Source organism: Trachemys scripta, unplaced genomic scaffold (assembly GCF_013100865.1).
Source record: "Trachemys scripta elegans isolate TJP31775 unplaced genomic scaffold, CAS_Tse_1.0 scaffold_26, whole genome shotgun sequence".
Taxonomy (NCBI): domain Eukaryota; kingdom Metazoa; phylum Chordata; order Testudines; family Emydidae; genus Trachemys; species Trachemys scripta.
The window spans coordinates 5,013,008-5,028,341 of NW_023260511.1; the positions used below are offsets into that span (position 1 = coordinate 5,013,008).

The following is a 15,334-nucleotide window of genomic DNA, read 5'->3' on the forward strand; positions in this document are numbered from 1 at the left end:
TTTCGGCGGCGACACCTCTTGATTTCGCTGCTTCTCGGTGGCATTTCGGCAGTGATGCCTCTTGATGCTGATGCTTCTTGGCAGCATTTCAGCGGCGACGCTCCTTGTCGTTGCCGCTTCTCAGTGGCATTTCGGCGCTGCTTGTCCAGTGCTCACACTCCTCGGCCCCATTTCGGCGGCTAGTCGTCTGGTGCCTGCCACACTGAAAGGTTAGGGACCAGTGGCTTAAACCAAAAAGACTGCCAATGGAGCATTCATTAATTCGATCTTTGAAGAGTGGTGAGGGGCAGATTAAACCATGCCTAGACCTCTTACACAGAGCCCACACACCTAAGAAGGAACACCCCTCTCCACCCCCTCTCACTATTGATAGGTCTCTGGTGTCTGAGCCCCCTGGTTAGTGAGTTCAGTTCAGTTGTGGGTGACCCCCTCAGTCAGGACAGGCTAAGCACAGTTCTGCTGCCCTTTACTCAGACAATCAGGGCAACAACATTTCACTACCCATGCATTCAATTACTACAGTGAATTGTAACCCAGAACCAGCCAACACAGCTCTGTCTGCTGGATACCTAGGCAGAGTGGGTGTGTTCTTGTAAACACAGTCTGGTCTTGAAACCTTTCCCCTTCCCCAGCTGATCACTAGCTGTCAGGGTAGAGCTCATTCCCACCTTGCTCACCTCTAGCTTGTTCAGCCAGCTGACTGTGTATCCTCAAGGTTCAGTCTTCTAACTGGGCTCTGCTCCACCACTTGTGACTGCCTGTATTGCTGCCCTACAAGCACACTGAGAAGATCAGGCTAAACCACAATTTTGCATTTCAGGAATTCCTCTGGTACGTCCAGCTATGTCATCATTCATCTGAGACTGGTACTGAGCTGACAGCACTAGACATGAGTGCAGCAATGGCTGCCACAAAACGATGTTGCCAAGTCAGTCATGGCAAGTCTGGAGGAACCGCAGGGGCAGGTGTTTGCTTCAGGAGGGGGCCGATCTGCTTGTAGGAAGTGTGCATTGCCTCTGCCCTGGTCGGAACCATTGTCAGCCTGGTGCGCAGCAGGTTCCTGCCAGGCGTCCCTGCGCTCCAGGCAGCTCTAAGGGGGATGGACTCTGGGTGACGTTTTCAGGGAGCTATGGAGCCAACACATGTAAATTCGATGCTGATGTCAGGCTAAGGCAACCACCAATGACATGGGTGACTGTGCTGAGCTCACAATCACCAAGATGCTTATGCCAGCATCTGCCCCATGGTACTGCACAGTATCACACTGGAGCGAATATCAGCACCAGGAGTGAGGGTGTAAATCTGCTCCCAAGGAGGTTCCTGCCAGCAGTGTGGGGGGTGATCTTTATAAGTGCTCTAGTGGGAGCAGTAAGACTTCAGTCGAGCCTGCCTAATTAGGTGACAGCCTAACTAGGTGACAGATGGACAAGGGGAGTGGACAAACTTCAACATTGGCCACCTGATTACCCTGGTCAGTGGTGGGGAGTCCTTGACAGGCAGTGGCTGTGTGGAGAGACCAGTTGGATCTGTTGACTGTAGGCGCTACATTCCCCAGCGACAAGAGAGATCAGTTGCACAGGAAACTCCCTGAGTGTTTATTGCCTTGGGTGTTTGTAGACGCTGGCATCTCAGAAGTGGCTCAGCTCCGACTGGTAAACAGCCCGAGTCACTGCGCTGGGAGAGTCGAGGTGCTTCACAACCATCGGTGGGGAACCGTGTGTGATGACGGCTGGGACTTACAGGATGCTGGAGTCGTATGCAGGCAGCTGGGCTGTGGGACGGCGTTATCAGCCCCAGGAGGGGCTCGATTTGGGCGAGGGTCAGACCGTATCTGGCTGGATGACGTCAACTGCACAGGGACAGAAGTTGCCCTCTCCGATTGCAGGGTTCAGACTTGGGGAGAGAATAACTGTACCCACGGAGAAGATGCCGGTGTTGTGTGCTCAGGTAACTTGCATCCATCACGTCACTGTGGGTGGTGCAGGGATCAGGCTGGGAAGTTTTCAGGAAAGACCCAGCTTGCCTGTCTGAGTCAGCACTGACCCCAGTGCCCCAGCATGGTGCTAATGGCCTGTACTGCAAGGAGCCATTTTGGGTTCACAGTAAGTGTCTCTCCTCCCATGGTATCAGTGCTGACCCCATTTCCCCACACAGTTCTACAGGCCTGTGCTGCAGGGAACGGGATGGGGGCTCAGTAGGGGGTGCTCTCCCCTCTAAGTCAGTGCTGGGCCAGTGCCCCAGCACACCACTTAGGGTCTGTGCTGCAGGGAGCAGTACGTGTGCCTTTGTGAGAGACCCTCCCGGTTACAGCACCATAGGGCGCTGGGTAACCGTAGATCTCATTTGTGGGATTTGGGGTTGAATGGATCCTGCAGCCACTCAAGGATACCTTTATTAAATGTGGGGTTCCTATCTATGTCACTCCGGGTGATTTACATCTCAGCTAATTACCCATAAATTTGTAATATGTCCCACTGTTGTGACTGGAGACAGGGTTCTTCCTCACTTCCTCTTCTACACAGCTTATGAGTTTCTTTGCCCTGTCCCTCATTTTCTCTGTTCCTCCCCACATGGTGGCTGCATGGTAGTGGTGGGGAGTAGGGCTGTTGAGTTATTCAAAAGATAATTGTGATTAATTGTGAGATAAAAAATGTATTGTGATTAATTGTACAATTAATTGCACCTTTACAGAATAATAGACTACTATTTATTTCAATTTTTTGAGATGTTTTCTACATTTTCAAATAGATTTCAATTACAACACAGAATGCAAAGTGTACAGTGCTCACCTTATATTTATTTTTGGTTACAAATATTTGCACTGTAAAAAAGAAACAAAACAAATATTATTTTCAGTTCACCTCATACAAGTATTGTAGTGTTATCTCTTTATCAAGAAGGTTGGACTTAAAACTGTAGAATGATTTACAAATAATAACCACAATCAAAAATAAAAGAATGTAAAATTTTAGATCCTACAAGTCCACTCAGTCCTACATCTCATTCAGCCAGTTGCTCAGACAGAGAAATTTGTTTACCTTTACAGGAGATAATGCTGCTTGCTTCTTTTTACAATATTACCTGAAAGTGAGAACAGGCATTCACATGGCACTGTTGTAGCTGGTGTAGCAAAATATTTATGTGCCAGATGCAGTAAAAATTCATATGTCCCTTCATGCTTCGACCACCATTCCAGAGAACATGCGTCCATGCTGACGATGGGTTCTGCTCACTAATGATCCAAAGTAGTGCAGACCAACAAATGTTCATTTTCATCATCCGAGTCAGATGCCACCAGCAGAAGGTTGATTTTCTTTTTTGGTGGTTCAGGTTCTGTAGTTTCCACATTGGAGTGTTGCTCTTTTAAGACTTCTGAAAGCATGCTCCACACCTTGTCCCTATCAGATTTTGAAAGGCACTTCAGGTTCTTTAACCTTGGGTTGAGTGCTGTAACTAGATTTAGAAATCTCACATTGGTTCTGTAACATTCCCCTCTGGTGTTATCTGGACCGGTGATCTGCTAGGTCACTCTAATCCTTGACTCTGGGAGCGAGCCTTACCCTGCTCTGCTGTGAGAACCCCAGCTGCCGGGCTGTTCACACACAGCCTCTGGCAAGTAAGCTGCTCCTTGGATTGTGCAACCGAATGACGCTAGCCAATATTGCCAATCCAAGACATAACCCTAGGAACCTCTTTCTTGCAGTCTCCAGTTATGCCCGCTGGACTCTGCAAGCTTATATGAGTTTATCAACTTAACAAAGACATTGGTATGTACCAGGCTTGTTATTCCAAGGGGAGTCTCTGACACGCTTCAAACCAAACACAGTGCTTCAGGTTGAACAAAGAAACTGAGTTATTAACTATGAAGATAGATTTTAAGTGATTATAAGTCAAAACAGAACAAGTCGTATTTTGTCAAATGTAAGCAAAGCTGTTTTTTCTTTCACTTCACCAACAGGAAAGCTCTAAATCGGTGTTTCTGATCTTAATTGAAATGCCCGTTTATAGTCCAGTTGGCGTGGTGCCGGCAGGGTGCTGGGGTGCAAGAGTGAGTGTGGAGCGCAGGCTTTGGAGAGGTCTTAGTACGCGGGAGGGGGTGCGATGTGTAAGATCCATGGGACGCTCACCTTGGATGGCTCCCCGTAAGCGGTGACCTGTCCTGGGCTCTGGCTACTCCTAAGCAGAGGCGCGCCAGGTGGCTCTGCATTTTGCCCCCCCCCATGCCGGCTGCACAGCTCCTATTGACTGGCAACAATGGCCAATGGGAGCTGCGGGGGTGGCACATGCGGGTGGATATAGTGCACCAAGCTGCCTGCCGTGCCTCCACCTAGGAGGAGCTGGGACAAGTTGCTTCTTGTGGGAAGCCACCCGAGGTGAGTGCCCCTGGATCCGGCACCCTGCACTCAATACCGTGCCCCATCTGCCTGCCCCGAGCCCCCTCCCACACCCAAACGTCCTCGCAGAGCCCATGCTCCACACCCCCTCTTGCGCCTCAACTCCCAGCCCCACACTCCCTCCCGCACCCAAACTCCCTCCCTCTTAGTTAACCAGCATTTTTCATTTACTGGCACCCCCCCGTTCTCCCAACATGCCGGATAAATCAACTTTAACTGTAATAATATAAAGTGAGAACTATACACATTGTAGTCTGTGTTTTAATTGAAATCAATATATTTGTAAACATAGAAAAACATGCAAAATATTTACTAAATTGCAATTGATAGTCTATTGTTTAACAGTGCGATTAATCGTGATTAACTTTTTTAATCATGATTTTGTTTTGAGTTAATCGCGTAAGTTAACCGTGATTAATTGACAGGGAGTGAACCCCTAACAAGCTGTTGCAGAGGATGTTGAGACCCATCAGTGGGAGTCGCTATGTTCTTCTTTGCATGATTTCTCATACCAATAGATGTGCGCGCCCCATGCATGATCATCAGAAGGTTTTCCCCTAGCAGTACCCGTCGGGTCAGCTGTGGAGACCCCTGGATTGGCGTCTTCATGGCGGTTTATATAGGTCCCTGCTGACCTGTCATGTGCTCAGTTCCTTCTTACCACCAGTGACGGTCGTTGGAGCAGGTGAGTCTCTTGCATTCGCAAGTGCCTACCTAGTTGTTCCCTTTTCTTAGTTGTAGATAGTTAATAGTAGGTTATATAGTAGTTTCTAGTAAGGTGGGCTGATTTGGGGGGCTTTCCCCCCCACCCTAGTCTTCCCAGGCACCTGGGCATGTCTCGGTCACAGGGGTTTAAGGTGTGCGAGAGGTGTGCGAAACCTATGCCCACAAGTGATCCGCACGCTCCTTGTCTCAAGTGCCTAGGAGACAGTATCAGACAGACAAGTGCCCAATTTGCAGGAGCTTCAGACCCGGACTAAAAGAGAGCGGGACTATCATTGAAAGCTCCTCCTGATGGAGTTGGCTCTCTGCACCCAGCTGGCACCGGAAATGGCACCGGCATCATTGGTGCGCAGCCCCCCGGCCTTGGTGCAGGATATCCCGGCAGCAGGAAAGGACTCCTCCAAGGAGCACCAGCACTGCTGCCCTGCTTGTAAGACCAGTGCTACCAGGCAGCATCGCTCACAGTCCCCGGTGCTGCATAAGAAAAAGAAGCCGGACAGAGCTCATTCCCCATCAAGAATCCATGAGGGGATTCCAGTGGAGTGCATCCTGTGGCGGGACACCCACAGTCTGGACCTCAAGACCCAGCACTGTTGACTCCGGCCCCAACTGGAAGCCCGTTGAATCTGATGCTGGTGGACTCCCCGACTTGGGAGGATTTTGAGGAAGAGCTCAACCTCCCTCTACACCGGCCACCTACGAGGCAGCATGGGACCTCAGTGCCATGACGGCGCAGTCCCTGGCCCCGCAGGTGTGAGCTCTGGCACCGCAAGCTCAGGCACTGTCTACGGCACTGATGACGGCACCGGTTGCATCATCTATTGTGTTGCAGCATAGAGCTCCAGCACCGGTTGCAGCACCGATGGCGTCACCACCCCTTGTTCATCATTGCGTCAAGCTCATGATGTTACGGCACTGCTCACCATCACCTTGCTACAGCTTCCTGGCACTGTCGGGCTCCACCCTCCTGTAGTCAGACACTGAATATTTGTCTGAGTCAGATGCTGAGTCTTCTGTCTCTCGAAGCAGCCAGTACTACTCCCACTCCTGGCACCAGTCCCAGCACTGCAGAGCTGTGGACTCATCGGCACTGACAGTCTGCTGGCTACCCCAGTGGCAGGGCCCAGTACAATGGCCCTTTTGGTCTCCTTGGACCTATCATCAGGCTCAGGGCCAGGGCTCCAGGACCGCATCGATGGCTTCTGCACTCATTTCCCCACTCCCACAGAAATTTTGATGGCCCACCACACCCCCAGGGTTCCTGAGGAGCCCACACGAGACAGGGATTCTGGGCCATCACACTTAGGCACAGCGCCAGAACCAGTTCCACCTGTTGTACTAGAGCTACCTCCAGTCACAGGGGGGACTGAGGGACCCGACGCAGCCTCCAGAGAGGCAGAAGGGCAGGAGGACCCTGTCCCATGGAACTCCTCCTCGCTGGACGAGGCGATGGCAGGAACCACCACTATCCTTCCGGTGATAGACACCAGGGGACACCAGGACCTTCTCAGGAGGGTGGTCCTAAACCTGAATCTCCAGGCAAAGGAGGTTACAGAGGAATCAGACCCGATGGTGGACATCCTTGCCCTGAAGGGTCCATCTAGGGTGGCCTTGCCCCTAATAAGAACGATCCAGAACTCTCCTAGGGTGCTCTGGCAGATTCCAGCCTCAATACCACCCACTACTAAAGGGGTAGAGAGTAGCTATTTTTTGCCAACGAAAGGGTACGAACACCTTTTCACCCACCCCGAACCGGGGATTCTGGTGGTCGATGCGGCAAATCAGAAGGAGCAACAGGGGCAGCCAGGTCCCACCCCAAAGTCACAGGATGCTAAGAAGCTGGACCTTTTCAGCCGAAAGGTCTACTCCACTGGGGGGCTCCAGCTTCGAGTGGCCGACCTGCAAACAGTACTCAGCTGCTTTCATTTCCTGGAATTTGTTAGCAAAATTCCAAGAGTTACTCCCGACTGATCCTCACAAGGAATTTAGCGTGCTCCTCAAGGAGGGCAGAGTGGTCTCGAGAACATCCCTCCAGCCCATGTTAGACGTGGCAGATTCAGCAGCTTGGACTATGACCACCGCCGTTACAAGGAGGCGCAGCGTGTGGCTCCAGGTGTTGGGTATACTATCTGAGGTCCAGAACACAATCCAGGACCTCCCCTTTGACCATGCAGGCCTGTTTGCCCAAAATACATACTCTTGCCTGCATAGCCTTCAGGACTTGCAGGCGACCCTAAAGTCTTTGGGGATGCATACCCCTGCACCCCAAAAAAAGTCATTTAAGCCTCAGCCCCCATCTCCCTTCTACTCTGGGCCTCCGAGGCGAGACTCATCCAGGAGACGGGGAAGGAATAATAGGAGGCGCCCGCCACAGTCCTCCTCAGCCTAAGGCCAGGGTTTGGCCAAAGAGCCCCTAGGCCCGAAGCCAAACTTTTGAAAATGCGCCCGAGGACGGAGCATCACTATTGAATTTGGATCCTTACCCTCCCTTTGTGAATCAATTCTCCCACTTCTACCGTGCTTGGTCCCAGATCACTTCCGATCGCTGGGTCCTGAGCAAGGTATGGGTGGGATATTCTATCCAATTCCATTCCCTCCTGTTCTCCCACCCCCTTTCCGCTTTCCTCTTCAGAGACCCTTCTCACAAACAACTCCTCTTGCAGGATGTGCAATCACTCCTTGCTCTAGGGGCAATAGAGCAGGTTCCTCAGGAGTTCAGGGGCAAGGGGTTCTACTCCCGCTATTTCCCCCCAAAGGCTAAGGGTGGGCACTGGCCTATCCTGGATCTGTGAGACCTCAACACATATCATGAGGAAAGTGAAGTTCTTTTTCGAGTGCTTGCTCATATCGATTCCAATAGGTGTGTGTGTGCCGCGTGCACGATCGTCGGAAGATTTTTACCCTAGCAACTCTCGGTGGGTTGGCTGAGGTGCCCCCTGGAGTGGCACTGGATATATGCCCTTGCCAACCCAGTGCCCCCTCACTTCCTTCTTACCGTCCTTGATGGTCGTTGGAACTGTGGAGAGCGGCATACCTGACCTTCACATCCCTAGCTTACTCGTTGTATTATAGTTAGTTCTTTAGTGTAGTTTACCAGTTTTTAGCAGTTTTAGAGTAGTTCTTAGTAAGTTTTGTATACATAGTGTATATGGTGTATATAAGTTGAGGAAATGGGGTTTATCCCCGTTCCTCCGCCCCGGTACCAGGGCTTATGCCCAAGTCTCTGGGCTTCAAGCCATGCTCGGCCTGTCTCAAGGCGATGCCCATTGGAGACCCCCACGACTCCCATTTGAAGTGCCTGGGGGAAGCTCATCAACCTGATAAGTGTCGCATTTCATAGAATCATAGAATATCAGGGTTGGAAGGGACCTCAGGAGGTCATCTAGTCCGACTCCCTGCTCAAAGCAGAACCTAATCCCAACTAAATCATCCCAGCCAGGACTTTGTCAAGCCTGACCTTAAAAACCTCTAAGGAAGGAGATTCCACAACCTCCCTAGGTAACGCATTCCAGTGCTTCACCACCCTCCTAGTGAAAAAGTTTTTCCTAATATCCAACCTAAAAAATAATAATCCCCAAATGCCCCTCTCAAGGATTACAACCCTGGGGTTAGCAGGCCAATGCTCAAACCACTGAGCTATCCCTCCCCTCTCAAGGAGGGATATCCCTTTCAACCCTTGGACAAAAAAGGAGCGGGACTTCTGTCTAAAACAGCTCCTGATGGAAAAGGCACTTAGCCCAGTGCCCCCAGCACAGAAGAGGCACCGTCAGTCCACAGCGCACCTCCGGCACCAGAGCAACCCAGCACCAGCAAGGTCCCTCGGCACTGGACATCTCCGGCACCGGTACATATGCGGCACTGCTCGCTGTCTCCACAGCCCAAGAAGCAGCACAAACCACCTGCTGCTGCTCCTTCGCACTTGCAAGCATGGCCTGTGGCCTCAGTGGAGCAGCGCGGCTTACCGGACCACACCGCGAAGGCGCCAACTCCAGCACCATCAATTCCGGCTCCTCAAGCGCCATTGAGTCCGGTGCATATAAGCTCCCCGGTGCACACCGTGGTTGAGCTGGGCCTGCCGTCCACTCCAGAGACCTTCTCCACTGCTCGCGACCTGATCGAGCTGACTGAGCCTGGACCGTCTCACCCTCCAGCACCACCGGTGCAGACTGTTCCAACCATAGGGAAGCCTGCCTTCATGCGACCTCCATCGCAGGGTGAAACAGCTCGGCACTGCTCTCGATCATGGTCCAGGTCGCGGTTCCGGTCCCGTAGATGGTCCTGGTCTCTGCGCTGCTCGCATTCCCGGCACCGATCTCCATCTCGGCGCTACTCGTGCTCGTGGCACCACTCCACCACTCGAAGGTCTCCCTCCCGGTACGATTGGTACCGATCCAGCTCCCGGCACCGATCCCAGCACCGTTCATCGCGCAGCCGGTCGCGGCACCGCCCGCACTGTCTGTCTTTGTCCAGATCTATATCGACCTCCAGCACCGTTATGACTGTCGGTCCCGCTCCCGATCATGGTACCACTCGGGACACTGGCACTGGTCCCCAGAGCCCAGACGCAGACCGGTAGACTGCGACATTTCAACACACCAAGTGTGTTCGGCACCGCCTTGGCCTTCTCGTCTGAATTCGGCGGCCTCCCAAGTGGCAAGTGGCTATAATGTCCATGGCCAGGATGCGGATGGCGCTAGCCAGGGGCCAGATGGAGGGCACGATCCCGACCAGGGTCCCCCACAATGGTCCTTCTGGAGCCCTTGGGCATACCACCAAGCCCAAGGTGGCCCCTCAGGCACTTCCCGCTTGGCTCATTCGGAGCCTAGGGTACCTGAAGCAACTGTTAGCCGTCCTCCCCCATAACTTCAGAGGCAACCGCCCTACTGCCTGAACAGGCTGATGTCCCTACGGACATGGACCTAGGGCAACCGGACCCTCCTCAACCTGACCTTCCCCAGGACCCACTAGTCCAGGGATTGTCCTCCTCATCCTCGCCTGACGAAGCCGTGGCAGGCACGTCCTCTTCTGGCGCTCCACCTATAGATCCTCATGCTCACCAGGGCCTACTTCGTAGGGTGGCACAGAACATGAACCTGCAGGTGGAGGAGGTGACGGAAGTTGAGGACCCTGTGGTGGACATTTTGTCGGCCGACGCCTCCAAGCGGGTAGCACCAATTCCTCTTGTTTTGGACTACCTGTTATACCTCAAGCAGCAGGGGTTGGCAATATCATCTCTCAGGGTACATCTGGCTGCCATTTCGGCCTTCCACCCGGAGGCAGTGGGTAGGTTGCTCAGAGTGCACTCCACGAGAGCACAGGCATCATCCGCAGCATTCCTGGCGCAGGTCCCTATCCAGGAAATATGCAAGGCAGAAATGTTATCCTCTGTCCACACTTTCACATCACACTATGCCATTACCCAACAGGCAAGGGATGATGCAGCCTTTGGCAGAGCAGTCCTGCTTTCCTTAACCAGGTGAACTCCAACCCCTCCCCCAGGGAAACTGCTTAGGAGTCACCTATTTGAATGCACATGAGCAATCACTTGAAGAAGAAAAACGGTTACCTACCTCTCGTAACTGTTGTTCTTTGAGATGTGTTGCTCATGTCCATTACAAATCCCACCTGCCTCACCTCTGTTAGAGTATTCCGGCAAGAAGGAACTGAGCAGGCAGTGGGTCGGCAGAGACCTATATACACCGTCATGAAGATGCCACTCCAGGGGTCTCCACAGCCCACCTGATGGGTACCGCAAAGAGAAAAAAACCTTCCAGCGATCGTGCACGCAGCGTGTGCACACCTTTTAGAATAGACATGAGCAACACATCTCGAAGAACAACAGTTACAGAGGTAGGTAACCATTTTTTCGCCAGTATCACTAGTTCTCGGATGTACAGAAAACTCCCTGAGTGTTTATTCCCTTGGGTGTTTGCAGACTCTGGCATCTCAGAAGTGGCTCAGCTCCGACTGGTGAACGGCCCAAGTCGCTGTGCTGGGAGAGTCGAGGTGCTTTACAACAAGCTCTGGGGAACCGTGTGTGATGACAGCTGGGACTTACAGGATGCCGGAGTTGTGTGCAGACAGCTGGGCTGTGGGACGGCATTATCAGCCCCAGGAAGGGCTCGATTTGGGCAAGGATCTGATCCTATATGGCTGGACAATGTTCACTGCACAGGGACAGAAGCTGCCCTCACCGATTGCAGGGCTCAGCCTTGGGGAGAGAATAACTGTACCCATGGAGAAGATGCCGGTGTTGTGTGCTCAGGTAACCTTCATCTACCACCATGCATGTTACAGGGAGCACAGTGGGAAGCTCATTACGGGGCATTGTCCCCTCACAGCCAGAGCTGACCCCAGCATGGTGTTTGGGGCCTGTGCTTCAGGGAGCAATATGGCGGTTCCAGTAGGGAGTACTCTCCGCTCAGTCTGTGCTGACCCTAATTCCCCTGTGCAGTTCTATTGGCCTGTGCTTCAGGAAGCAGTGTGGGGGCAGAGGAGGGGACACTGATGCTGTCCCCTTGAAGTCAGAGCTGGCCCCAGAGCATTAGTGGGGTGCTATGGGGCCTTTGCTGCACGTAGGGGGGTGTTAGAAGGGGGCTCTCTCCATATGGAGATTTGCTGGCCCTAATGCCCAAATGCACTGCCATGGATCCTTAGCATGTGGAAGCCTTGTCTGTGTCCACTGAGGGACAGCTCCCCGACTCCCTTGGCCACAGGCCACACAAACCGTGCCCTCTAGGACTTGGGGAGGGGGGTGACCTCTTTCCAGGTTGGCAATAGACACACTTCACCCCTCAGTGCTCCGAGCGTCCCCCTGCAGTCCCTGTCGTGCTGGGCATTCACAGCAGTCACAGATCTGCTGCTCCCAAAGAACCAGAGTCCCAAGGTGACCAGTTCCACATCCCATCTCTGCCCCGATCAACACACAGCCCTAGATTCCTTCATAGTCACACCAAGTACAAGTGATTTCACAGAGTGTAGAGATTCGAGGGGTATCAAGGATAAGGGTTGGAAAGAAATGTTTCCATGGCCAATAAAATCATCCCATGCTGACTAGATCCTAGACTCATTGAACGAGATACTTTTCTGTCTGGTAGAGCAATGCTGACCCCACAGTCCTTCCAGGGTTTTACTCCAGGCTTGGCTGTGATCCCCTGTTCCTGAGACAAACACCATCAGCTGCCTTCTCAATGAAAGGGATCTCTTGTCCCCTCTTCTCTTTCTTTCTAGGTACAGACCATTGTCTCTTCCCAGAGAAGAGCTCTCTTCAGACACTTTTGTTGAGGGTCCTTTGTCAATTTTTTTTTAAATGGAGTTATATCTATCTCATAGAACTGGAAGGGACCTTTAAAAGTCATTAAATCCAGTCCCCAGCCAGACCAAGTACTGTCCCTGACAGATTTTTTTTTGCCCCAGATCCCTAAATGGCCCCCTGAAGGATTGAGCTCACTACCCTAGGTTTAGTAGGTCAATACTCAAACCACTGAGCTATCCCTCCTCCCAGTCTCAAGCTCCCATTGGGCCCACACAGTGAATATAGCCTGTCTCCACAGCTGTGCTTTGTTCTATGTGCTGATTGGCTCAGCCAAAGGGATTGCCATGGCACAGGTGACACACTTCTTTTCAATACTTCTGGAGCATCATATTCTACATTTTACATCTCTCTTCAACTATGTCCCATACAAACACCTTGCCCCCATTAGGTCAACCAGTGGGCTGTTGTCTCTTGGTAGAGATCTCACATACCACCTCTGGTGAGCTATTGTGCATATAGCTCACCCAGGGGATCCCCGTATATCTCTAAGCATCCCTGTGTCCTCTGCCAGTTGGTGTCTACTTATCTCTGGGCCAGACTCCTCTGCGGCACAATGGGGACCTGGGTAACTGCAGCTGCTCACTCAAGCTAAAAATCCAGGGCCAATTTCTGAAGAGTCCGGTTCCTAATCACTGTCTTCCGGAGGATTTACATTTCAGGTAATTAGTCCTGAAATTGTAACTTCCCCAAGAGCTGGACACAGGAGACACAATTCTTCTTCACTTCCTGTCCTACACAGCTTACATATTTCCCTGTCCTGTTTCTCAGCTGCCCTGTCCTACCCCAGAAGTGGCTGCATATGAGTGGGGGGAGGCTTCTTCTTTTGTGTATGTCACAAGTCAATATCTATGTAACCCTTCTGCCAGTGATGTCGGAAGCGACCATGTCCGACTTCAATATCTAGAGGTTCCTTTTCAGCAATATTACACAGATCCGGCTTGGGCACCCACCCAGTAACCTGATACAATTACACTCCATCCCCTGGGTGCTTCTAAGAGGCAAAGTTTCCCCTCTTGGAAGCACAGAATCTCAGTGCAGAAAAGAAACTTTTTAATAAATGGAGGGAAGGCCAGAAACAGGATTTATAAATATTAAACCATGAGCAAAACACCTCCCCCAGAGTATGTTGGGCAGTGTCTTTTGCCTCAGGATCTTGAGTCCAGCAACCAAAGGTTCCTTTAATGTGCCCCTCCCTTCTCCCTCCACCGCACCCCACTCGCAGTGGTTGTCATTGGTTAGTGACGACCCAGAGTTCAGAGGTGCACCTTTGTGAGTTCAGCTCCCACCATGAGGGTGGGGAGGAGAGTGCCTGGCTCGCTCTGCTGTTTGGGTGCTTGCTATGGTGGCAGCTGCCCTGCCAGTCACTCACCACTCTGCTCGCCCTCACCTTCTGCTGCCCCCAGCCTCTCTACTGTGATCTCTGCAGGTCGCTCTCTTGAAGCTCCACCCAGCTCTCAGTGACTGCCAGATCTTAGTTGGGAAACCTCAGTGTTGAAGCAGGCTGGGCAGAAACACTTTATTGCAGCAGGTGATTTCAGCTCTAGTGATCACTTAAACCAAAAAGACTCCTAATGGAGCCTTATACTCACAGAATGATAGAATATTAGGGTTGGAAGGGACATCAGGAGGTCATCTAGTCCAATCCCCTGCTCAAAGCAGGAGGACCAACACCAACTAAATCATCACAGCTAATGGAACCTTATTTAACTCTATATTTGAAGAGTAGTGAGGGGTAGATTAAACCATGTCAAAACTCCTTACACAGAGTCCACACCCCTCAGAAGGAACACCATCTCGACCCCCTCTAATTCTTGATAGGGATCTGGTGTCTGAGCCCCCTGGTTAGTGAGTTCAGTTTAGTTGTGGGTGACCCCTCAGTCCGGGCAGGCTAAGCACAGTTCTGCTTCCCTTTTCTCAGACAATCAGGACAGCAACATTTCACTACCTCTGCATTCAAGTACTATAGTGATTTGTAACCCAGCACGAGCCAACACAGCTCTGTCTGCTGGATACCTAGGCAGAGTGAGTGTATTCTTGTAAATACAGTCTGGTCCTAAAGTCTTTTCCCCGCCCCAGCTCATCAGCAGCTGTCAGGGGAGAACTCATTCCAAAGTTGCTTACTTCTACCTCAGACGTGGGCAAACTTTTTGGCCCGAGGGCCACATCTGGGTGGCTCAGGGAAGGGGGTTGGGGTGTATGAGGGAGTGCAGAGTGCAGGAGGGGGCTTAGAGCAGGGGGCTGGGGTGCAGGAAGGGTGCGGGGTGCAGCAGGGGGCTGAGGGCAGGGGGTTAGGTGCAGGAGGATGCCTAACCAACTGAGGAGGGCTTTAAACTAGGTTCACTGGGGGAAGGAGACCAAAGCCCTGAGGTAAGTTGGGAAATGGGTTACCGGGAGGAAGCATGAGCAGGAGAGTGTAAGAGGGGAGGACTCCTGTGTCTGAGAAAGCGGGACAATCAGCGAGTTATCTTAAGTGCCTACACACAAATGCAAGAAGCCTGGGAAACAAGCAGGGAGAAATGGAAGTCCTGGCACAGTCAAGGAACTATGATGTAATTGGAATAACAGAGAGTTGGTGCGATAACTCACATGACTGGAGTACTGTCATGGATGGATATAAACTGTTCAGGAAGGACAGGCAGGGCAGAAAAGGTGGGGGAGTTGCATTGTATGTAAAAAGGGAGTATGACTGCTCAGAGCTCCGGTATGAAACTGCAAAAAATCCTGAGAGTCTCTAGATTAAGTTTAGAAGTGTGAGCAAGAAGAGTGATGTTGTGGTGGGAGTCTGCTATAGGCCACCAGACCAGGGGAATGAGGTGGACAAGGCTTTCTTCCGGCAACTAGCAGTAGTTACTAGATCACAGGCCCTGGTTCTCATGGGAGACTTTAATCACCCTGATATTTG

The 15,334-nt window shown here is 51.8% G+C and overlaps 1 protein-coding gene across 34 annotated transcripts in view; it reads left to right on the forward strand.

Moving 5' to 3' along the window:
- The window catches only part of LOC117870330 (deleted in malignant brain tumors 1 protein-like), a 293,761-nt gene that overhangs the window by 108,787 nt on the left and 169,640 nt on the right, over positions 1-15,334 (forward strand). For 32 of the 34 annotated variants that reach the window (XR_004643956.1, XR_004643955.1, XM_034757453.1 and 29 more), the window contains 2 exons: positions 1,618-1,947; positions 11,053-11,382. Coding sequence is in view for 32 of the 34 variants with exons in the window: in XM_034757453.1 (XP_034613344.1) it covers positions 1,618-1,947; positions 11,053-11,382 (660 nt within the window). In the remaining 2 variants the exon portion in view is untranslated. The remainder of the gene's footprint in view (positions 1-1,617; positions 1,948-11,052; positions 11,383-15,334) is intronic. The other 2 variants (XM_034757452.1, XM_034757443.1) reach the window with 2 other exon arrangements.